The 24,674-nt window shown below is 39.7% G+C and overlaps 1 protein-coding gene across 3 annotated transcripts in view; it reads right to left on the bottom strand.

The window, feature by feature from the left end:
• LOC142160577 (uncharacterized) overlaps positions 1 to 24,674 on the bottom strand; it is a 65,140-nt gene that overhangs the window by 12,348 nt on the left and 28,118 nt on the right. For all 3 annotated transcript variants that reach the window (XM_075215441.1, XM_075215443.1, XM_075215442.1), the window contains 3 exons: positions 21,208 to 21,330; positions 11,133 to 11,235; positions 4,423 to 4,670 (listed from right to left, as the gene is read on the bottom strand). In XM_075215441.1, coding sequence (XP_075071542.1) covers positions 4,423 to 4,670; positions 11,133 to 11,235; positions 21,208 to 21,330 — 474 coding nt within the window. The remainder of the gene's footprint in view (positions 1 to 4,422; positions 4,671 to 11,132; positions 11,236 to 21,207; positions 21,331 to 24,674) is intronic.

Below are 24,674 nucleotides of genomic sequence, written 5' to 3'. Positions count from 1 at the left end.
AATCCAGTGCAGTTCACCTTCCACTTTAACAGGACCCCAAAACACTTGAATCTCCCCTGCCAATTCATCATAAATTATCCCTCGAAAAATGTAAATTAATTATTATTATTATTATTATTATTATTATTATTATTATTATTATTTCACTTCAACAATTAACAAATAATCTATAAACAAAATAAATAAACAAATGTGACTTTATAAAGTGCAGTTGCAAGGGTTTGAGTAACTTATTATATTCAGTTTTCCTCTCCTGGTCATCTGCATTGTCCTCAGTTTTGAAGTGGATGTAGATAAAACAATCTGTAGCCAATCAAATTATGGGAATAGTCACTGCACCAGATGACTGGACTGATCTTGCGAGAGGCAGGGACCTGTCCACACTGGGCAGAGTCATGATGGATGATAATGGAGTGAAGTAATTTTTACACGGTTTATTGTGATATAGTTCATAAGGTTATAACAGATTACATCATTCACTCATGGCATCACATGGGACATTTAAAATATTGTTGCATCTCTGATTACTGACATCATATAACATTCCCCTATAACATCAACACAACTGCAATCTTCTTGATCAAACATATCACGCCAAAACATATTGCTCAGTAAAGTAGAACAGATGATGCATTACTTTCTATTAGCCTTTCTTTCTATGGTGCTGCTTAGACAATAAAATTAATTGCCTGATATATATATATATATACATATGCTTTAAAATGAAACTGAGACTCTGCCACATTGTTGACATGTCCTTCCTGGATTCCCTATACTAATTATAAACAGTGTCAACAATGAAAGTGCAGGGGCTCATCACAGCCAGGTCTGGAACCCACATGAGATGGCAGCCATACCACCTCTCAAGAGTCCCTATATCTTGGGCAAGGGGTCAAATCAATCCCTGCCCAATAAATAACTAGCATAACATAATATAAAATATACTAACCACCCCTTGTTTTAAAAAATCTTCTCTGATCTTCCATCTTCTTTTATTGTCTTCTTTCTTCTATTTTTTTGCTGTCTTATTTCGTTTAACATCGACTTTTATATTTCTTCCTTCAGCAGCATTGATTCGCGGCAGAGAGTCTCTTATTAAGATTTTCCTCTTCTAATTGGTTGAAAGCTCAAATAGAGAGTGGTGGTAATAAAATATAAAGCTCTTTCTCACCACGTGTTTATAAATCTGACAGCTTCAACTAATCAGTTACATGAGAACTGGTGGAGAAAATATCTAATTCTTCCAGGCACTTTGACTGGTTGAAACTTTCGGCCAATCAGAGGTCAGAGGAGCGTCTATATAAGAGACTCTCCTCTGAAACCCACTTAAGTCCCCCACCCTGACACAGATGATTGGATGGTAGGGTTGTTTGTGTTTTTTCTTTCTATTTTGACTATTTTTAATTGGGTTTCACAGCAGTTTGAACATTCTCAGTGGAAATACTTTTGTAGATACTATTGCTGGTCTCCGCATCTTAGAAAGAGAAGAGAGGTCCTAGGGTTTGCTGACACTGCATTTTTTTCCACTGAGCACAAGAACAGAGCAAAGCTGACCAAAATGCCTCCCCTAGACTCCAGTATCTATATATTTACGCTTATGTATCTCATACTTAGCAAAATGTAGAAACTTAATTTAAACTAAAAAACACACTACAACAAAAACCATCACCCATTCCAACTTTTATAGATAACTTTTCTGCCTGGGGTAATTTTTCGATGTCCACATTTTCAATAGGAAAAAAAATAAAAGAGAAAAATCCCTCCCAATTTGCTAAACTGCACTATTTCGTATAGTTCTCGTATCTTGTGAGCAAGGATGGTCCCCTCAGCAAAATGTGAGGTCAGGAAATTATGTTTTAGCCTCTCAAGCCAAGTTGGGTACGCTTCGCAGATGCTGAGAAATCCGACGCAGACAACACCTACAAAAAAAAGCGATTTCAGGAGAAAACAACAGGAATATACACAGACTTACCAGAGCAGCGATTCTTCAGATATCCGAAGGCAGCAGAACACTGACAGGACCTCTTCCCGAATGCACAGGTGTCTGGCAGTAGTTTCTGACGTCAGTGCACCCTGAATTAATTTAAATTTAAAGCGGCAATGTTGGGACCCAGCAGGTTAACTGTTAACTGCGTGGTTCTGACATTGCAGCTTTAAATTTAATCTAATTCAGGGCGCACTGACGTCAGAAACTACTTCCGGAAACCTGTGCATTCGGGAAGAGGTTCTGTCAATGTTCTGCTGCCATCGGATATCTGGAGAGTCACTGCTCAGGTAAGTCTGTGTATATTCCTGTTGTTTTCTCCTCAAAATGCTTTTCTTTTGTTAGTATTGTCTGCATCAGATTTCTCAGCATCGGCAAAGTGGTCACCACCGCTCAAGCCGCTTACTCAGCCTCTTCTGAGCATACGTGTTCTGCTCATGATCCGGCTGCACAGAGGAAGCCTCTGTAATCAGGGAAATGCAGGGGCCTTAGAGGAAGGAGGGCTGGTCGGCCTCCCCTCAGCTCCAGGCCCTGTAGCTGCTACACCCCTGCACTCCTTGTAGTTCTGCCACTGCTTGTGAGGAGTTAACTCATTGGCGCAGATACAATTCTGCAGTCGGACATTATGTTTATTATTTAGTATATCTAATGACTGATTTTTATTTTCTGTTGAATTCATGTATGACACTGTGAATATTATATATAACCTTTCAACATATGCTTTGCTGACTGGCCTAAGTGACCTGTGCAATTGCCAAAGAGTCTTTTGAAACTAGATAGATAAGCATCTCGGAGGAGTTTGAAGCCCCAAAGTTGTAAACCATCTAGCCACTCAAGCAAAGCAGAGGTGAGAGATTCTCTGAGGTGCCAACATATATCTTAATGATTGATAATTTACTTCGAAAGCTCTGTGTCATTTTGGGAAGCAGTCTGACTTAATTGAAAATGTAATTCCTAAGGTGGGGTTGAAGAGCCTGTAAGAAGGGTTTAAAATCTTCTAGACATTACAGTATGCATATTCATGAGGGAGTCTACAAAGGCTGAAATGTCCCATATTTCTCAATTGTTTTCTCTCACACACACCAAGTCTTAACTAGAAAGTAGTCACTCTGGGTTTATTTCTGAAACTTATTTGTGCAACTTATTGTATGTCTTGTTATTAACTTTTTTGTAACTAAGCCTTGGAAACATTTTTCGGATTAATATAATTTTAATCTAGCATATTCTCTGTGATTCTTTGTGAACTTACGAAGCCCAGGGAGGCTCATGCTACATGTGTATGTGATTTAAGTGTGAAACATTAATAAGTGGTTTGAGTGAACGTAAGGACACCATAGTAAATCCTTTGTGGTGGTAGAAAAGGTGTAATCTTTGGTAAATGATAAAGGTGACACCAGCCATGGCCAGCTGTTCAGATTGCTGTATCTGGGACAGGCTGGGAGTTTGTGACAGTCATCAACAACATTTCCGGCTGTGCACAGTTCTGGTTAATACAGTACTGAAATCTTTGCATAGTTTTGCTCACACCTTTATGAGATTGTTTCAGAGGCACATGGTGCAGAATTGAATTTATCCCCATTGAGTCAGCCTGGGCAACAGTAGAGGATATGAAGGGGAGAGACTTTAGAGATCTTTAGTAATCAACAGCAACAGTTTTGTCTAATCTTTCTGCTGTTGATACTTTCTGGCTTTCTGGCTCACTGTAACGAAATATCATGTGTTAAAATAAAACCTTTTTTAAAATTGTCATTAAATCAATTTTTGGCATACTTTTATTATACAAATATGAGCTATGTTTTCATTGAGCTTATTCTTCTATGTGACTGTTGTTCTCTGTTACCAGGGACAGAACACTACATCACCGGGGCCCATTTGCAAAATTTGGAGGGGGGACCGGCTAGGTAATCTGTACTCCCATGACTCCTGCTCCGCTTTTCTGAGCATGCACTGGGCCCTGCGCATATGCAGTGAAGCCCCACTTCAGTTTCATTGAGCTTGCACTGAAATTATAATGTCAGGAATGGCCCAGTTCATCACTGCACCTCTTGCAACAGTGGTAGTTCAGCCACTGTCTGTTTACCAAATGTTTTAGGCTTTGACATTCTTTCTAAAACCCCCCACAGCCAAATGATTAAATCCTTGTTGCAAAATCTACTTCTGATAAGATTGTAAAACATTTTTATATATATTTGTGATTTTTACAAAGTGACTTGCTTTTTCATTCTAGGGGACCTGTAATATTTATATTCCTATTGTATACTGCAAGCTATATGCTTTAGATCAGAGGTGGAAGAGGGGGTGTATACGCTGGTACTCCATACCACCACTTTTACTGCGTTGATTGTAAAATTATCAAATACCATTCACTAACATTTTCCATATCTCCACTTCTAAATTTCCACTTCGACCAATGCTTTACATATATTATTTTCACTTACCCCACGAGATCTAGGTTTTGCATGCAGGAAGACTTGTTGAAACATTGTTGGCTCGCTCCTCTCAGCAGTTGCAGGTGGTACATTCTGATGGATATCAGCTAGCGGAATATTCCAATAGGGTGCAGAAGGAGGGTCATCCCATCTAGGTTCAGTATTGTGCTGGCTGGAAGGGAGGATGTTGATCTGTACAGTGTCATGAAAATGTACGTTTACGGGATTTGGTTGAGAGGCCATATAAAGGACTTTCTCTAAGAAAAAGGAAAAGCCCGTATTCAGGAAGAGACAAAGAGCAAACAAAACACTCGTAAATAGACAAATACAGTGTTTCGTGCACTATGGACTACAACATAAAGAAATAAAAACTTTCTTGCACTATGGCCTCTTTGACATCCACAGGAATGTTTCAGCACGATCTATAAAGCTATAAAAGATTCAAAGTGCATATTCCTTCCATAAAAATTAAAGGCGTGAAACAACTTCAGTGTGAAACTTGTCAATTTAAGCAAGAAAAGAGACCTTTTTCACATCCCAGGTGTTATTTATAAAGCTCCACTTTGTTTAGGAAGTTTACTAAATCTCTTCCCTTCCCAAAAATGACTACTACAGTAACATTTCCACATTTCCTTTTTAGAAGCTTTGATAAATTTACCCCTCTGTTAGATCTCCCTTGCTGCAAAGTGGGCCGAGTAGTGCCAAAGGTGATCGACAGAGGTCCCGGCTATTTGTTAACGCTGAAACCCGCTTTAATATGGCAAATGGTGGGGTTCCCACCAAATTATTATTATTTGGAATAAGTTAGAAAATTCCTTTAACCCATTATGGTTCTAACAGTGTCTAAACTACTATTTCAAAGGAGGAAATGTATCAATGCCCAGTTTTGCTGGCGATTTTGCCCTCTAAGCCACCAGATTTACGATCCAACAGTTTGGGGGAAGAAATGTCAAATCATTGGCAATGTGGGGTGAGGTGCAGCAGTTTCAAACCCCTAAATCTCATGAGGTTTAGCCCAAACCACAGGCAGTTTAGGGTGAACTGCTATTAATAATGTAAAAAAACAGCAACCGTTCAGTAAATGTTCGTGCTACTTAGCATCGGGTCCAGTCCACTAGAAGGGAGGAACAAACATTTGGGCTTCCGTACCTAGGGATTCCTGGACAAGTACTAGGTAGCATTGGACCAGGTGCCACTGGCTGGTTAGTACCAGGGAAAGAAAATACATATTGTACCACCTTGTATATAAATACATTTAATATAATAGTGCTCCCTTAAACAAAAAAAATATAATAGTGTCCACTTATATATAAATAAACATAATAGTGCCCCCTTATATCTAAATAAAAGTAATAATGTCCCCTTAGATCTAAATATAACTAATAGTACCCCTTAGATAAGTACATTCTATCGCACCCAGTGGTGGAAGTGAGAGTATATATGGTGATATGCCATACCACCAGTTCACGTACTGCTCTATCAAATTCCAATCACTTACATTCCCATTACATTTTTCATACAACCACTTCTAAATTTTCACTTCGACCACTGATCACTCCCCTAATGTGCCTCATTATATTTGTCCTGGGAAGGTATCTGTGGGTGCAACAGTGGTGTCATTAGCCCCCAGGAGCAACACCCATATCCTGAGTCACCTGTAATGACAGATACAATCTCACATGTAGCTAAGATATATTGCAGTAAACAGATGTTAAGCATATGAAACAATGTGCATGTACAAAGTGTTTGATTTGCATACCCAGTGCCTATACCTCTGGCATTTCCCTTTTCTTTAACTTGGCATAGGGGACCAACTGGCGCAGGATATAGGAGTAATGGCATTAGCCAGGATAGCCTGCCATGGCACTTATTTCATGCATGTATAGATCACAGACCTCCTGCACGTTCAGAGAGTGTTAGCTGTTGCGGTTTATATATGCCTCTAGTTCATAGTGTGGAGGGTGGTCTCAGACCAACATGGTACAATCTATAGTAAAATCTATAGCAATAAATACATTAGATATCATTCTATAAGCTCCTGAGAGCCTCTGGAATGCTACCATTAGCTCAGGCACTGTGACTCCTGGCCGGAGAAGCAGATACAGTACATGTATGCAACAGTCTTTTTAATGAACTTAACACTTGACAAAAGTGCCTTGAAAATGTCAGCTTGTGAGCACACAGATTAGAACGATTTGCACATCACAATTTGATTTACATTCTTTGCAAGTTTAAAAAAGGTTTTACACATGTTTTATATATGCTATATTTTTTATGTTCATGGTTAACTGGATATAACATTACCCTGAAGTTTAAAGCACCAAATTCCATTCACTAGATAGCTTCTAGTAGGCCTTTTCTCAGGTGAGCAGATTCATCAATGTAAATAGTGATTATATCTTGATTTATTCTCTACACCATGTTTGGTCTATTTTTCTCACATGCTGTTCTTGACACAAGTAAGTTGATTTGGAGAATCATTACATCTTCTCCCTGGTCCGAATCTGTGCCAAAGGATTATTCTGATATTTATTGTTCAATATCATTCTGGATTGCAAAATATTATGTGGACCAATAGGACACTAAGGGCCTGATTCATTAAGGAAAGCAAAGCAAAAAAAGGAGTAACTTTGCACCTTGGCAAATTTAATATGTGATGACAGATTTATAGTTGGAGTAGGGGATGTCCTAGATCAGCTTTAAATTTCAGTGTAAAAATAAAGCTATGAAGTATTTGTGTGCTACATGAAAAAAACCAGACTATATTTGGCTTGACAAATTGCACCAGTTTGGCCCCGCCTTTAAACAATTGTCACAATTTTGGCCAACTACAGCAGGGGGTGGGGCTCAATATTTGCGCCATTAAGCCCCCCCCCCTCGCCACTTATCTATAGTGGGGACAAAAACTGAAAGGTTGCCCTGCTCTCCTGGGAGCCTGGGAGGTCTCCCAGAAATGCGGGAGTCTCCCGGACACTCCGGAAGAGTGGGCAACTATGCTTAAAGAAAAGCAGCTAATGAATCTCTAGAGACTGAAGTGTCTTTTACATTTCTGTCTCCATTACTGAAGTCATGTTGTCTTACCTGTCAGTCTTTGATTAAATCTTTGTCTCCATGAAAATGGCCACCTCCATAGGCATCAATACATGGACATAGGACACAATTTCTGAACTGTGTCATCATGCCACAGATGGCGAAGCCAACCACGTCAGGAGCAGGGAGAATACCAGACTCTTCAGGGAGTGAGGGAGATCACCTCTATTTCAGGGAGTCTCCCTGACATTCAGGGAGAGTTGGCAAGTGTGTATTTTACTTATATGGAAAATAATAAACTAATTTGCACCCCTTGAATTGTAACATGGTTTTGTCCAGGAGAAAACTTACCTTTTTTGCCTTACTTTCCTTAATGAATCAGGCCCTAAGTATTTATTTCCTGAAACATAGTTGCAATATTTTAAAGCATTTCCAGCTACAGGGTGTGTCCAAACATTTTTTTTCAGACCACCATGATGGCGGTTCTGTGTAATATATTCTGGCTACAAATAGTGGGGGTGATAGGTTTTGTCACTTATGCAGGAAGGAAGATTATTGGATTTTTTTTATATGATCTGTTTTTCCCAAGGGACTGAATGAAAATTTTAAACTCAAAAAATATATAATCATGTCCCTTATTGATACAATTGACAACATATTTTTAGCTTAATTTGCATTTATCTTTGTGTTTTATTTGAGTTCAGATAAAATCATACTTGCCAACTCTCCCGGAAAGTCTGGGAGACTCCCGAAATTTGGGTCAGTCTCCCGGGCTCCCGTGAGAGCTGGCATTTCTCCCGCATCCTGGGACTCCCTTGTCAAAATGACGCGATTCACCAAGAATCACGTCATTATTGCCCCGCCCATGCAACAAAACGTCATTTTACTTGTGGGGGCGGGGCCAAAATGACGCGATTCGAGGCGCCCCTTTCCCTCCTGACCATTAGTCACACCCCTCTCCCGGATGTCGCCTACTGAAAGTAGGTAAGTATGGATAAAATGGATTTAACTCCTGTAATGCTGTACAATTCCAGGAGTTCCTGCGATGGTTGGGATTGATTGTTGGTTTAAAAAGTAGTTTTTAATGTGAATAATGCAGTTTGTTGCTAGAGAAATTGAAATATTAAATATGGCAGCAAGGTGATCTAGAAGCTACCATGCTTGTAAAATGGCTGCCATCTAGCAGCTTCCATGTGAATGGAATGTGTATAGTGAATAATGAATGTTGCAAAACATGCTGAAAGTTATACTGCACATTTTGGACTTTGACTGAGATAAGTGAAATGAAATAATAGGAGAATAAATGGTAGACGTTTATAGATGGATAAATGGTAGAAGTTTATATGTGAAATAAATGTGAGACTCTTTGGAAGGTTGAAATGTCTAACCTGTGCGCCCCCCCCTCCCCTCCCCTCTATTTATATAGCGTCACTAATTCCACAGGACTGTACAGAGAATATTTGTCATTCCCTGACCCATTAGAGCTTACAGCCTAAATGTAATTTTGATAGTAGTCAATTAACCTACTAGTATGTGTGTAGAGGAAAACGGAGCCCCTGAAATAAACCCACACAAGGACTGCGCAGACAAAACCTTGGTCAGGAGCCAAACTCAAGACCCCAGATCTGTGAAGCAGTAGTGCTAACCACTAAGCCACCGTGCTGCTCAATACTGCATGGGAGTTCTGTTAAAAGGGCATTTTTGCTGTTTGCATCATATTAAATGGCAATTATTTGGATATTTCTCAATTTCTTGAAACTATTGCCATCTAATCCAAATTGAACAATAATCTACAAACCTATTGGAGGATGAGAGTATTAGATCATCCATATTCCTGTGGAGTCCAAGCCAGGTAAACCAGTCTTTTAGTGTTGGAGAATTGGGGGATCTCCAGTGAATTGGAGTCACTGTTTTTTTCAGAATGTTTCAGAAGGGATTATTTACATAGGGAGGCTGGTAGTCTATTCAGGTTCAGCATAAATTCTTTTGATATGGTAATGTGCCCATCCCAAAATGGTAGAATTTTTTCCAGTCCCAACAAATATGTTGTGGCATCCCAATAGCCAGATTACACCTCCAGTGGGATACATTTTGGCAAGGATGCTAGGACACCGGCACGATCTTGATAGGACTTTGTAATGAGTCTCAAGTACAGATCTGCTTAAAGAGCTAGTTTGGGTAATCTGAGAGATGGTATTCCAGTTATTTTCATTAACTAGCACAAATAAATAAATAATATATACTTCACAATGATTATAAATTTAATAAAAATATTAATACAGTAAAATCATTAAACCATACCGCTCAACGCAACTGACATATCTCACAATAGCCTGAGAGTAAATAAATATGTATAAGTATAAACAGACATTAATATTTAAATTGCCTCTTAGCCACAGATTTCCCTCAACATGGGGTGATCAGTCTGTAGAATAATCAGATGGCATCCAGTTTAACAGATTTTTATGTTTCCCAATTTGGAGATGATATTATCAGTGGTACTTATCTGCACTCTCCAAGTATAGAAAGTACTTATAAATGTCAAGTTCCGCAGATGAGGCACTGGTGGGAGGATGTACTCTGGCTCTGTAAATAGGACTGCCTTCTCGATATTCTTTCTTCATAATAAAGAAAATTAGTTATTTCTGTAGTCTGACCACACAAACAGTAAAAACCACAGTATTACAAAACCAAACATTACAATAGTGCCCATTACAATGTGTGGAAGACAAATATTCCCAAATGGAAGCTAATGAGCTTGGAGAGTAATTGCACATCTGAAAGTCCCTTTATGGCTTCTACATCTACAAAGGAGGATACATTCTCACTAAAGAACAATTCTGTAAAACCTAGTTAGATCAATTAATTGTTTTGTATGTATTCTATAACCACCGCCTAAATCTTTTGATTTATCAATGGACTCTTTATTTTTACTAGGTGGTGTTCCCCATAATTAATTGATCAACACAGTAAAGCAAAGAAAAACAACTTTGTATTGGGGCACTCTTAATTACAGACCAAATTAATTTCATTAAAATAATATCTTTATTTGATTTATTAAAATAATTTTCCATCCTATGTTCTGAACATTTATATCAAAGAATATTAGCGAAATATTAAAAGAAAAATGCGGAAAAAATTGTGTTCAGTGTTCAAATTTAGAATGTATTAACATCTCCATTTATTTGTGCCTTGTCTATTTATTTTTTCTGGTTGCTAAACTCATTCAAATTTTAAATAAAAGTATAACCACTTACATTTTTATTGTTGTGAGGTCTGTATTCCCTGGGATATTATTAGGTCAAAATAATTACTATAATATCCTCCAAGATCTTTTTTCAATTGGGGAAATAAATTATGTTTTCAGAGGGTATATATTCTTGCAGATTTAGTTGATATGCAAGGATTCTGCTAAAATAGCTGTGCGCATACATGTTTGCATATGTGTATTTCTTACAATCACATGTACATCACTGCTAAATAGATTATTAAGGATGGCAGTGAAAGGGGCAGTATGGGGTATACTTTAGGTACAGAGCTCCAAATTGCAGAAAAAAAATCCCTTATCCAGAAATCACCAAGCCCAGAGCATTCCGGAGAATAGATTCCTTGTTGTTTGTATAATAAATGAGAAGATCCCTCTCCAGGCAGCAGAATGGTAAATTTTCTTCTAGGCATTTAGTAATAACCTGGTGGATGCTTCATCTGTGCAAAGTTTGCATAATGTGGAGCCTGGGAAATTGGTTGATGCATTTGAGGAGAAGCCACAAAATCGTTCTGGATAACAAACACCTGTGGGGACAAAAAATATAGTGTAATTCATTCTCACAATACAAAATAGGGATTATATATAAGTACAAAACAAGAAGTGAAAGCAGGGTCTGATTAACCAGCTGGGTGCGCAGGAATATGGGAGGTGTAAGGGTGGGGCTCAGTACCACCGAATTTAATATTTTAGGTTGCTGGGGCTCTTGAGGCTGGCTGTAACCATTGGGGCGGGCATGGCCTAGAGGAGGTTGCCCAAACAGTCACTACTGCAGACAGGCAACCTGGCAGCAAATCTGATTTCTGTTAGCTGCCTGAAACCACAGCAATGCTTAGTCTAATCTAGAGATATAAAGACTACCGCATCTCACAAGACCGGACTATGAATCGCAGCCCACATTGACAGACAGCTAGCAACAATCGGACTTGCTGTCAGGCTGCCTGTGATGGAGTTGAAAACTGCTGTGCCAGAACGTCAGCAGGTAAGTAAGTCTTGATGTCTGGAGGTTGATTAATTGGCTGGGGGGGAGTGAAATGTTTTAGGCAGAGGTCGATGAAGCGACTGAAGGGGGCTGATGAAGTGGTCATAGAGGATTGATGAAGTGACAGAAGGGGCTGATGAATTGGCTTGTAGAGTCTGATGATGTGGCTGGAGGGATCTGATAATGTGGCTGGAATGGGGGCTGATGAATTGGCTGAGGGTGGCATTTAAAAAATAGAGCCGTTGTGCTTTTGGGGGTATGATCTCTGTATTGTGTGCTCTTTACAGGGATGCTCTCTGTGGTCTCTGCATTCACTAGAAAGCTAAATACTAAAAAGATGGGGGTGGTAGATTTTTGTATTTGATTATAGCTGTTTGACAACAATTTTCATATATTTTATTGTCTATAGATGTCTGTGTACGGGGTAGTTTGATCAGACCATAATTGAGCCTAATTATTCAGGAATTGTTAACAGTTTGCATTATAATAAAATGTTTGCATGTTTTCAAAACAGGACCCCAACTTTCTAGAAGCCAGCCAAATGACAACAACACTGCAAGAACAAGTAAGAGAGAACAGCAGGTAGTCAAAGCTGTAAGTACAGGTCAGAGCAAATGGCACAGTGCTGGAATGCTGGGGATATTTCTGATATTCAGGAATATTCCTTCATATCTAAATAATCATTAATTCCAGATATATGCTTTATATAATATGCTGAACATCAACATATAGCTCACTATATGCATTAATTGGTTGTTGTGCATGTGCAGCATGTTAGTTTGTTAGTTTCTGAACATGAATGGAAACATATGTGGGGCGGAATGGGGAAATACGGATGCATTAGCCCAGGTCAGCTGGGACCCTGGGTGAATACCTATGTGCTGTCCTTCCTAAATGAAGGAAAAACACAGATAAACAACAGTTATATCACATACGGCTCATCTGCCTGTCTAGTTTGGATCTAACCCCTTTCTCTTTGTTTCATCCTCACTTATGTGATAACAATTGCAACTACGACCTCTGCTTGAAACACATTTGTCGGCAATCTGTCATTTCCATAAACATATCCACACTTTGTCAACACCTTTTTCCTCTCAGCATATATCAGTACAAGTTAACCCGTGCATGATACTCATGCATTCAAGTCAAATCAAGCTACTTAAGGTGTTAAAAAGGTTCTTGTCATGCATTTGGGCTCTAGCCCAGGCCTCCTCAGGGGAAGAGCGTTACTTCCCAACGTAAGCGCCCTTTTTTAACATGGTTTTGTCCACATGTCACCACCTCATCATTCTTCTCCATCACCTCATCCTTCATTTTCATCGCCACATCTATCCAGATGTCTATCCAGACACAGGGATCTCTCTCAGCGGTCCTGAGTATCACACTCCTCTCACTCTGTCACCCCCGGCAACCACCAACCACTCCTTACTGTCACCCCCGGCAACCACCAACCAATCCTTACTGTCACCCCCGGCAACCACCAACCACTCCCAACTGTCACTTCTCCTTCAAGAAATATATATATATATTTTTTTAAATCTTTATAAACACTTTTAACAATTAACAAATTAAATTAACAAATTAAAAACATCTTAGTATACCAAATTTCAGCCCTTTCTGATTTTTTTTTTCCATACACACTAAGAATTTAGTAGGTCAGTGTATAACTCCGCCCAGCAGGTGGCACTGCAGCTTGGTTTTATTTTTTCCACACACACAGACACAGACAGACTAACACACGCCACTAAGCATTTATATTATAGATAGCAGCTGTGTCACACTAAATAACCTTGCTGCCTTCAAAATCTCTCCTACAGAGTAGAATGACATTGGCAAATGTATCTACTCTCTCTTTCTCCTACCACTCTAATACCTGATCACTTCATCCGATCCTCTCACAAATCAGTTGGTTGCCATCTCCTGTGCTTGTTCCATCCTGAACTAACCTCTGTAATCTCTTTCCACTGGTATTTTACCATCATTATTCAAGCATGTGGTTATTACTCCTATTCTGAAAAAAATTGTGGTCTAAACTCTCTTATTGTCCAATCTCATAACTTCCATTCCCCTCCAACCTTCTTGAGAGGCTTCCCTACACTTACCTCAAATGCTTCCTATCCTCAAACAACTTACTGGACCCTTTTCGGTCATTGTTATGCTTTCATTCTAGGCAGGATATGCCTGTGGTTAGGCCGTATTTGTGTATCTATATATTCTTATCTAGGAAAATAATTGTAATACATTAAATCTAATTCTAAATTTCTATCCAAGAAAAGTAAATAAAATGTGTTATTATGAAATGACTTATTCCTTGTTATCTTGACACACCTTTGGAAAATGCTTTGCTTCCAGCAAAACACTGGCATGGTAGATGTCAGCAGAGCAATATAAATCATTATTTTTTCTGAGTATTTTAGTCTGAAAACAATGTCATTGCAATCAGCTGTAATGTCTTACTTGTGTTTTATAATCCTCCATTATTACAGAATGACAATATGTAAAGATGGGAGTGGGGTTCTTTTAACTAAGCAACATGATGAGGCACCTGTCTTAGGTCAGGCTTCAGTCATATATAAGAGTATGGAAGGGTAGTGCGATATTTACCAGTACATTTACTTCAATAGGTAAAGCACTGGATCATGTCACTTAAAATTAGAGATGGGCGGGTCCGGTTCTCCGAGAACCGAACCCACCCGAACTTTGGGTATCCGAGTACCGAGCTGAGCAGCTCGGTACTCTCCCGCCAATTCCGAATCCAAATCGAGGCCGAACGTCATTGTGACGTCGTCGGATCTCGGGACTCGGTTCTCGCGATACTTCAACTTTATAAATACACGCCTCCACAGCAATCCATCGCCATTTGACAGAGGGAGAGAGCAGGGTGTAGTCATAGGCTAATTAGAGCAGGGACAGAGAAAGAATACAATATTGTTCTTGCAATTGCTCTAACCAAAATCGCTAGTGCAGAGAGGAGGATAGAGGTTTATTATTTTTTCTTCATATTTGGCACTCCCCAGCGCTTTTGGGTTGTCCCCCATAATTGTGCATTAATATTTCTGGCTGTCAAAAGTCATATCTGTCAGCAGTATCTACTCAATAAATGTTAGCACTCCTCAGTGTTTTTGGGGTGTCCTCTCTAATTGTGCATTAATATTTCTGGCTGTCAAAAGTCATATCTGTCAGCAGTATCTACTCAATAAATGTTAGCACTCCTCAGTGTTTTTGGGGTGTCCTCTCTAATTGTGCATTAATATTTCTGGCTGTCAAAAGTCATATCTGTCAGCAGTATCTACTCAATAAATTTTAGCACTCCTCTGTGTTTTTGGGGTGTCCTCCCTAATTGTGCATTAATATTTCTGGCTGTCAAAAGTCATATCTGTCAGCAGTATCTACTCAATAAATGTTAGCACTCCTCAGTGTTTTTGGGGTGTCCTCTCTAATTGTGCATTAATATTTCTGGCTGTCAAAAGTCATATCTGTCAGCAGTATCTACTCAATAATTTTAAGCACTCCTCAGTGTTTTTGGGGTGTCCTCTCTAATTGTGCATTAATATTTCTGGCTGTCAAAAGTCATATCTGTCAGCAGTATCTACTCAATAATTTTAAGCACTCCTCAGTGTTTTTGGGGTGTCCTCTCTAATTGTGCATTAATATTTCTGGCTGTCAAAAGTCATATCTGTCAGCAGTATCTACTCAATAATTTTAAGCACTCCTCAGTGTTTTTGGGGTGTCCTCTCTAATTGTGCATTAATATTTCTGGCTGTCAAAAGTCATATCTGTCAGCAGTATCTACTCAATAAATTTTAGCACTCCTCTGTGTTTTTGGGGTGTCCTCCCTAATTGTGCATTAATATTTCTGGCTGTCAAAAGTCATATCTGTCAGCAGTATCTACTCAATAAATTTTAGCACTCCTCAGTGTTTTTGGGGTGTCCTCCCTAATTGTGCATTAATATTTCTGGCTGTCAAAAGTCATATCTGTCAGCAGTATCTACGCAATGGATTCAAAGCAGTCCACATATGATCTAAATGAGCAACCAGGTTCTGTCACCAGTCCTGATGTTAGTGTTCCCAGTACGTCATCTGGCCAAGGCGATGTCAAACAACAGAGTGTTTTCAAATTAGTGCAAAAAACAAAAACCAAAAAAAAATTTACTGTATTGAAGCGAAAACGAAGTGTAACTGAGCAAAAGTTAAGTGACGATAAAAAAAAAATTGCAAGCATGCCATTCTACACACGCAGTGGCAAAGAGAGAATGAGGCCTTCACCTTTGGCTATTAGTGGCAGATCCCAAAAAGTTACCCAGCCTACAATTGGTGCACAACTACTGTTACGCGTCAAAGCTGAGCTGCAAGATACCAGTGAGGCATTACAGGAGAATATTTGCTCTGATTCACAAATGACAACAATCCCTGTGGAGAGTCCATCCAACAGTGGGATGTCTAATCGTGAGCATTCTGCTGATGTGTGCCTTAATAGCCCGAGTGTAGCCGGTGATACCCAAATTGAGGATGCCACTTTGGAATTAGAAGAGGATGAGGGGGAGATTTGTGTAGGCGACGAGGGCGCTAATGAGGATGTTGATGAGGATGAGGTTGTTTGTGTAAGTCCTGCACCAGTGGCAGCAGTTCTGGCACGTGACAAGAAAAAGGCCATTGTCATGCCTGGGCATAAAACAAAAAAATCCACTTCTTATGTGTGGAATTATTTCTACCCAAATCCAGACAACAATTGTATAGCCATTTGTAGTGTATGTGAAGCCACAGTCAGTCGAGGGAGGGACCTTAACCATCTTGGAACCTCGTCTATGTTACGCCATTTAACGAGAGTTCATGGCAAAGTGTTGGGAAAAGCTGAAAGTTCTTCCCAAAAGAATACAAGCACTCCCTCATCAGCTAAGACCCTCCGCTCACCGACATACCGACGGCCACAAAATACACCCACCACACCATCCTCATCAATATCCTCAGTAGCGCTCAGAGTTAGCCCGGCATCCCACTTAAGGCTGGATGACTCCGGCACTATTATTGATTCCTCTGAAGAAAGCGTTAGTCCTGCTGCTGCTGTTGCTGCTGCTGGGGGTGAATCGTCATCCCAGAGGCAGGTGAATAAAATGAGCAGTCCTACATTTCAGCAATTAACTGTGAAACAATCCTTTGCGAGGGGAAGCAAATATGACAGCAGTCACCCAGTCGCCAAGCGAATCACAGACGCCATGGCTGCAATGTTAGTGTTAGATCTGCGTCCAATCTCCACCATAAACGCAGCTGGTTTTTCACAGTTAATTGAGGTTTTGTGTCCGCGTTACAGAATTCCATCGCGACACCATTTCTCCCGTAAAGCTATTCCACAACTATACCAAAAAGTGTGTAAAAATGTAGAGATTGCGCTGAAAAATGCCATTCTGCCCACTGTTCACTTAACCACAGATATGTGGACAAGTGGAAGTGGCCAAACCAAAGACTATATGACTGTGACAGCCCACTGGGTTGGTCATTCACCTTCACCAGCAGGAACAGCAGCAGCATGTACACCACTACGTAACATTTGTCACAGGCAGGCCACTCTTTGTATCACCGGCTTCACTAACAGGCATACGGCTGACAATTTGTTACGCAAACTGAGAGATGTGATTGATGCATGGCTTATACCACTCGGACTCTCCCCAGGGTATGTCATTTCAGATAACGCCAACAATATAGTGCGAGCATTACAGCTGGGTGATTTCCAACATATTCCCTGTTTTGCTCACACCATCAACTTGGTGGTGCAGAGCTTCCTACGAAACAACCGTGAGGTGCAGGAGATGCTTTCGGTGGCCCGTAAAATTTCAGGCCATTTCAGGCATTCAGCCACAGCATGTAGGAGATTACAGCAGCTCCAAGAGCAGTTTAACTTGCCCTGCCACCAACTTAAGCAAGAGGTGGTAACTCGGTGGAATTCCACCCTGTACATGCTTCAGAGGATGGAGGAACAGCGCAAAGCCATCCAAGCATATTGCACAAGTCATGACATTGGGAAAGGAGGGGGGATGTATTTCACTCTTGCACAGTGGGGAATCCTTTCAGTGCTGTGCAAGGTGCTGAAACCATTTGAAGTTGTGACATGTGAGGTCAGTGCAGACTCTGCTAGTTTGAGCCAAGTCATTCCTTTAATTAGACTATTGGAAAAGCAGCTTGAGAAAATGAAGGAGGAGCTGAAAGCAAGCAATTCAGCAAAGTATGTTGGCCTTGTCGATCAAGTACTTAATTCGCTTCACAATGATCCTCGAGTTATTAAGATCTTGAACTCGGATCAGTACGTTTTGGCCACTGTGCTTGATCCAAGGTTTAAAACCTACATTGAGTCTTTACTTGTAAATGAGCGAGATGTGAACTTTTGCAAGGAGCTATTGCTCAGCAAGTTGGCCGCTGAACTGGGCCTCGGCTTGACGACGTGTCCTCCTTCACTTTCTCAAGCTGTTGCTCGTAAAAAATTAAATTTCCAAAAAAGAAGCAGGGAAGACACAGGGGGCAGACGAGAACAATTTAACATCTGGGCTGGTTTGAAGGATTTTTCAAAAAAAAGTGTCACTTTGCCCATAAGTCCATCCAATATGAGTATAAACATGCAAAGGATGGTGGAGGATTACTTTCAAGAGGTAGTTGATATGGAAATGTCAGACAGTCCCTTTCCTTACTGGGAAGAAAAGCAAGCTATTTGGAAACCCATGTACAAACTTGCTTTGCAATACCTAAGCTGCCCACCCTCCAGTGTGTACTCTGAACGAGTGTTCAGCACAGCAGGGAACTTAGTCAGTGATCGCCGTAGAAGGTTACTTCCCAAAAATGTGGAGAAAATGATGTTTATAAAAATGAACTACATCTTCCACGAGGAAGGCCTTCACCATCCAAGACATGCAAGCACTGACTGTTCTCTAATGGCGGATTCAAGCGGCGATGAATTGATAGTCTGTGATGATGACGATAACACTGATGAGGGTGAGGATGAAGCTGAAGATGATGCCGATAACATCTTTTTAAAACTTTCTATGTAAGTGTAGGGTGCAATCTACCCCCAAAGAGGAAAGGGACTTGTGGCATTTCCATATCACATACCATCTTGAAAGGCTGCTGTTAGGGCAATTTATCCTTAAGGGTAGGGTGTCATAGACAGAGTGACCCTAAACTGGCTTTGTCCATTTTTCATAATATTGTACAGTCTATAATGGCTGAATTTTTTAGTATTTTATACAAGTGGAGGGGGGCCTAGAGAGACAGAAACCAAACTGGCTTTCTCCATGTCAATTAATATTGTACAGTCTATAATGGCTGAATTTTTTAGTATTTTATACAAGTGGAGGGGGGCCTAGAGAGACAGAAACCAAACTGGCTTTCTCCATGTCAATTAATATTGTACAGTCTATAATGGCTGAATTTTTGGGTATTTTATACAAGTGGAGGGGGGCCTAGAGAGACAGAAACCAAACTGGCTTTCTCCATGTCAATTAATATTGTACAGTCTATAATGGCTGAATTTTTGGGTATTTTATACAAGTGGAGGGGGGCCTTGAGAGACAGAAACCAAACTGGCTTTCTCCATGTCAATTAATATTGTACAGTCTATAATGGCTGAATTTTTTGGTATTTTATACAAGTGGAGGGGGGCCTTGAGAGACAGAAACCAAACTGGCTTTTTCCATTTCTTTACATATTTAACTATAAGTGTAGGGTGTAATATACATTCAAAGACGATGGCTGCATTGCCAATATGCATAGATGGAGAGGAAGACAATCTGTTTTGTGTGTAGAATAGGCCTACCAACGAAGAATTAAACTGTTTTTTGGGATGATTTATTACCTCAACAATTAGATTACTTGTCTCTAAAACAGTTGGAGCACTAAATTGGGTTAATTTAGGCCCAAAAACATGGATTTTCCCAAAAAATAGCAAAACAAAACCAAACAAAACCAAAACCAAAACCAAAACACGCAATGGAGGTTTTGCAAAACCAAAACCAAAACCAAAACACGACGGTAATCCAGATCCAAAACCGAATCCAAAACCAAAACACGGGGGTCAGTGACCATCTCTACTTAAAATAACCCCAATTCACCTTCATTACAAGCAGAATTAACATTCATACAAGGGATTAACCTCAATTTCCTCAGTGACATATCATCATTACATATCTATCTACATTTAATAACTATAACAGGGCAGCATGGTGGCTTAGTGGTTAGCACTCCTGCCTTACAGCACTGGGGTCATGAGTTCAATTCCCAACCATGGCCTTATGTTCTCCCCGTTTTTGCATGGGTTTCCTCCCACACTTCAAAAACATACTGGTAGGTTAATTGGCTGCTAACAAATTAACCCTAGCCTGTCTCTGTCTGTCTGTGTGTGTTAGGGAATTTAGACTGTAAGCCCCAATGGGGCAGGGACTGATGTACAGTGCTGCGGAATTAGTGGCGCTAAATAAATAAATGGTGATGATGATGGTGATGATGATAACTGGTACTTCCTGTTTTTCAGTGGTAGAAAAAAAAATATTAGTCTTTGGGCTGTCAAAGGTACATTATGTGGGGCACCACACACCTGCAGTACAGGTCATGCCGCATAATGTATATTTGTACACTTCAAATTCCATGTTTCACAAGATATCTGCACGCATTTGAAATCTGGGTCCTTTGACAGATGTCAACTGCAAAGACAAACCTTTAAGATAATCCAGGGGGAAGAATCATCCCAAATATTAGATCTGTTATATTCATGTTGGTTATATATCGGTATGTAAATTTGTTACTTGTTTATTGATGTACAGAGTCAAATATATTTCAATATTAAATGTCCTGAAAAAGGAAAGTGTATTTTAAATAGAAGTGTCATACCCCCATTAGTATATACACACACACACACACCTCTACCTGTGGCATCACAGAAATTAAAGACAAAACTATTCATTTACCAGGAGACCAATCTGATTGGGGTATGAGCCATAATTCTGCATGCTCCCGAAGCAGAGATCATAAACTGTAAATTTTCATTTCTGTATTTTCTCCCTATATTTTTAAGCTTGTTTTGCATAGTATTAGTGTATGTCATTTTTTATCCTATTTTTTATACATTAAACATTTTTTACATTAATCTTAATTGAATAAGGTTCTGTCTTTGTGTTCTTTCTCTTCTTATTGGGGTTAATGATAACTGATAGATTTAATTTTTATTGCAGTTTTTAGATAGGGCAGACTGGGTGGCCTGTCAGCTTCTAATCAATACAGATTGGCTTTGCTCCGATTGGTTAGTTCGTGGGAAAGCAGCTCTGTATTGGCTGTAGTGGTTACTGCTAATGTGGGATATATACAATGTAATTCAATGAGAAAGTACTGTTTGTGTGCAGTATATGTGACATAATTTTTTTTTTCCTTTACAATTTATGTGGCTCGCTATTGTCCAGTGTATCATATAGCATGCTTAGCTTATCTTGCAATACTGGCTTTTAACAGAAGGTAAGCATATTTAAATGACACAGTTCTTACCTGAGCAGGAGTTTGTGGGCTGTGGCCTAATGAACGGCATCCAAAGACAGCTACAGAGATAGCCACACAGAACACAAGCAGGTTTGTAATAACAAGGATTGAGTTAATTGCAAGCCCACCACTCTACAGATGCAAAACATAAACATCATACAGGAAAATGTTAAAAAACAAATTGTAACATTTCAGCAAAATAAATTACAGAAGGGATGTGGTGTTAAAAATGTACATTTTTCTGGTCAAATTTAGAAATGTTTTAAAGGCCTGATTCTTCAAAGAATGCAAAATGCACGCATGGAAATTAGTAGAGATGCTCACTGACCCCCGTTTTGGTTTTGTTTTTGTTTTTGGATCTGGATTACCTTCGTGTTTTGGTTTTGGTTTTGCAAAACCGCCCTTGTGTATTTTGGTTTTGGTTTTGGTTTTGTTTTGCTATTTTGATTAAAAATCAATGTTTTTGCGGCTAAAATAACCAAATTTAGTGCTCCACCAGTTTTTTGGATAAGTGAGGTAATTCTAAAGCTAATAAATTATGAAAAAAACAGTTAAATCCCTCGTAGGCCGTCCTTAATTCGAACACATGTCTGCAAATTATACAGACAAAACTGGTTGTCTACCTCCTCCATCTTTGATTATTGGCAATGTAGCCATCATCTTTGGGTGTATATTACACCCTCCACTTGTAGTTGAAAATAAAAAAGCAGCCTGCATAGACTGTGGAATTAGAAAGTAAAAATAAATGGACCAAGGTAGTTTGGTGGCTATCTATGCCCTTCCCCCGCCCTCCACTTGTAGTTGAATATAAAAAAAACAGCCTGCATAGACTGTGGAATTAGAAAGTAAAAATAAATGGACCAAAGTAGTTTGGTGGCTATCTATGTCGTCCCCCCCCCCCCCGCCCTCCACTTGTAGTTAAATATATGAAAAGCAGCCTGCATAGACTGTAGAATTAGAAAGTAAAAATAAATGGACCAAGGTAGTTTGGTGGCTATCTATGCCCCACCCCGCCCTCCACTTGTAGTTGAATATAAAAGAAGCAGCCTGCATAGACTGTGGAATTAGAAAGTAAAAATAAATGGACCAAGGTAGTTTGGTATCTGTCTGCATCAGACCCCCTCCCCTCTCCACTAGGAGTAAAATAGAAAACTATTCAGCCGTTATAGAGTCTAGAATATAAATAGAAATTGAGAAAGGCAATTTAGTATCTGTCTGCATCATAATCATCAACATCATCATTAGTGCCCTTGTCACCTACACAAATCTCCCCCTTATCCTCTTCTAATCCAAAAGTGGCATCCTCAATTGGTGTATCACCGACTATACTCGGGCTGTTAAGGCACACATCAGCAGAACTGCTGAAAGGAACCTTCTTTATGGGTACACTGTCACTAAACAGAATGCTCACGATTAGACATACCACTGGTGGATGGACTCTCCACAGGGATTGGTGTCATTTCTGATTCAGAGCATACATTATCCTCTAATGACTTACTGTTATCTTGCAGGTCGGCTTTCACGCGTAATAGTACTTGTGCACCACTTTTAGACTCCAAATTACTTGGTTTTGCTTTGTCACGAGTGTCCGTACAAGAAGAAAGCTCAGTAACATTTTTTGATCTGCCACTAATAGACAAAGGTGAAGGCCTTATTCTCTCTTTGCCACTGCGTGTGTAGAATGGCATGTTGGCAATTTGTTTTTTGTCAGCACTTAACTTTTCCTCAGTTACACTTCTTTTTCGCTTCAACAGGGTAAATTTTTTTGGGTGTGTGTTTTTTTTACTGATTTCAAAAGACTGTGTAGTTTGACATCGCCTTTCCCAGATGACGTACTGGGGACACTACCATCAGGACTGGTGACAGAAACTGGTTGCTCATTCTACTCATAGGTGGACTGCTTTGAATCCGTTCTGAGCCCAACGCACTTTGGAGTGCTACAAATTGTTTTAGATACTGCTGACAAATAGTACTTTTGACAGCCAGAAATATTAATGCAAAAGAATGGGGGACACCCCAAAAGCACTTTGGAGTGCTACAAATTATTTTTTCAATCTGCTGACAGATACTACTTTTGACAGCCAGAAATATTAATGCAAAAGAATGGGGGACACCCCAAAAGCATTTTGGAGTGCTACAAATTATTTTTTAAATCTGCTGACAGATAGTACTTTTGACAGCCAGAAATATTAATGCAAAAGAATGGGGTCACCCCAAAAGCATTTTGGAGTGCTCAAATTATTTTTTCAATCTGCTGACAGATAGTACTTTTGACAGCCAGAAATATTAATGCAAAAGAATGGGGGACACCCCAAAGCACTTGTAGTGCCAAATATTGAAAAAAAAAGACTCCTCTACCCTCCTCTCTTCTCTATCGATTGTTAGCAGAATCGGAATCAGAATGTATTGTCTGTCCCTGCTCTAATCAGCCTGTGACTACACCCTGCTCTCTCCCTCTGTCAAATGGCGATGGATTGCTGTGGAGACAGGTATTTATAATTTTCAAGTATCGTGAGAACCGAGCCCCGAGATCCGACGACGTCACGATGACGTTCGCCTAAATTTGGATTCCGAGCGGACGGGAGAGTACCGAGCCTGCTCGACTCGGTACTCGGATAGCCTAAGTTCGGGTGGGTTCGGTTCCCGCCCATCTCTAGAAATTGCACATACGTCCGTAATCAAGTACAAGCAGATCTCAAGAAACTTGTCCATTTGAATACGGGTATATATACACTCAGGCTATATGATACTTGCCATATGCAGAGAGACAGGGCACACTGCAGGATATGCAGATGTATTTATAAAGTCCCAGGAAAATGCACAGTACAAAAAAAATGCATTAAAACCTGTTTTCATACTGTACATTACTATATATTATCAGTACATTTTTTAAAAAAATAAAAAATGTTATAATTTGTAACTTCCTGCTCCCTCTATGTGACATAGATATTCAATTATATTCAGTAAAACACATCTATGCAAAGAAATGCACTGAAACACAATATAGATACTGCATTAACAATATAACATGTATTAAAATTACTTATTCACCTGTGTGCTCTCCATTGAATACCCTTCTACCCTGCACCCCACTCCCCTGCACCTCTGCCTCTTCTCTCAGCTACTCACTCACTCAAAGAACTCAAATCAATAGTCCTACCCGCTCGGTCCATCTTCTTTCATAAGCCATTGTGAGTCCATGCAATGCAGCTGTGGAATTTTTGTGATTATACTCACAGCAACCCTCGCGATCTGGCTTCCCACCTGCCTATTACAAACCTTTGCCATCTCACTGCCTTACAGACTTTATCATTTGGGTCATTCCATGTCAGTTCAACAAGGGTTGTCCACCACCCATCTCAGATTTCTACGAAAAATTTTTAATTGAGAGAGCATGTCAAAACAACTATTTCTGCCAAATATCTTGACTGTCTGACAATTAGTTGATTAAATATTGATTTTTCAATTTATTAAAT

Source organism: Mixophyes fleayi, chromosome 6 (assembly GCF_038048845.1).
Source record: "Mixophyes fleayi isolate aMixFle1 chromosome 6, aMixFle1.hap1, whole genome shotgun sequence".
Lineage (NCBI taxonomy): Eukaryota > Metazoa > Chordata > Amphibia > Anura > Limnodynastidae > Mixophyes > Mixophyes fleayi.
This window is presented reverse-complemented; position numbering and strand designations above follow the sequence as displayed.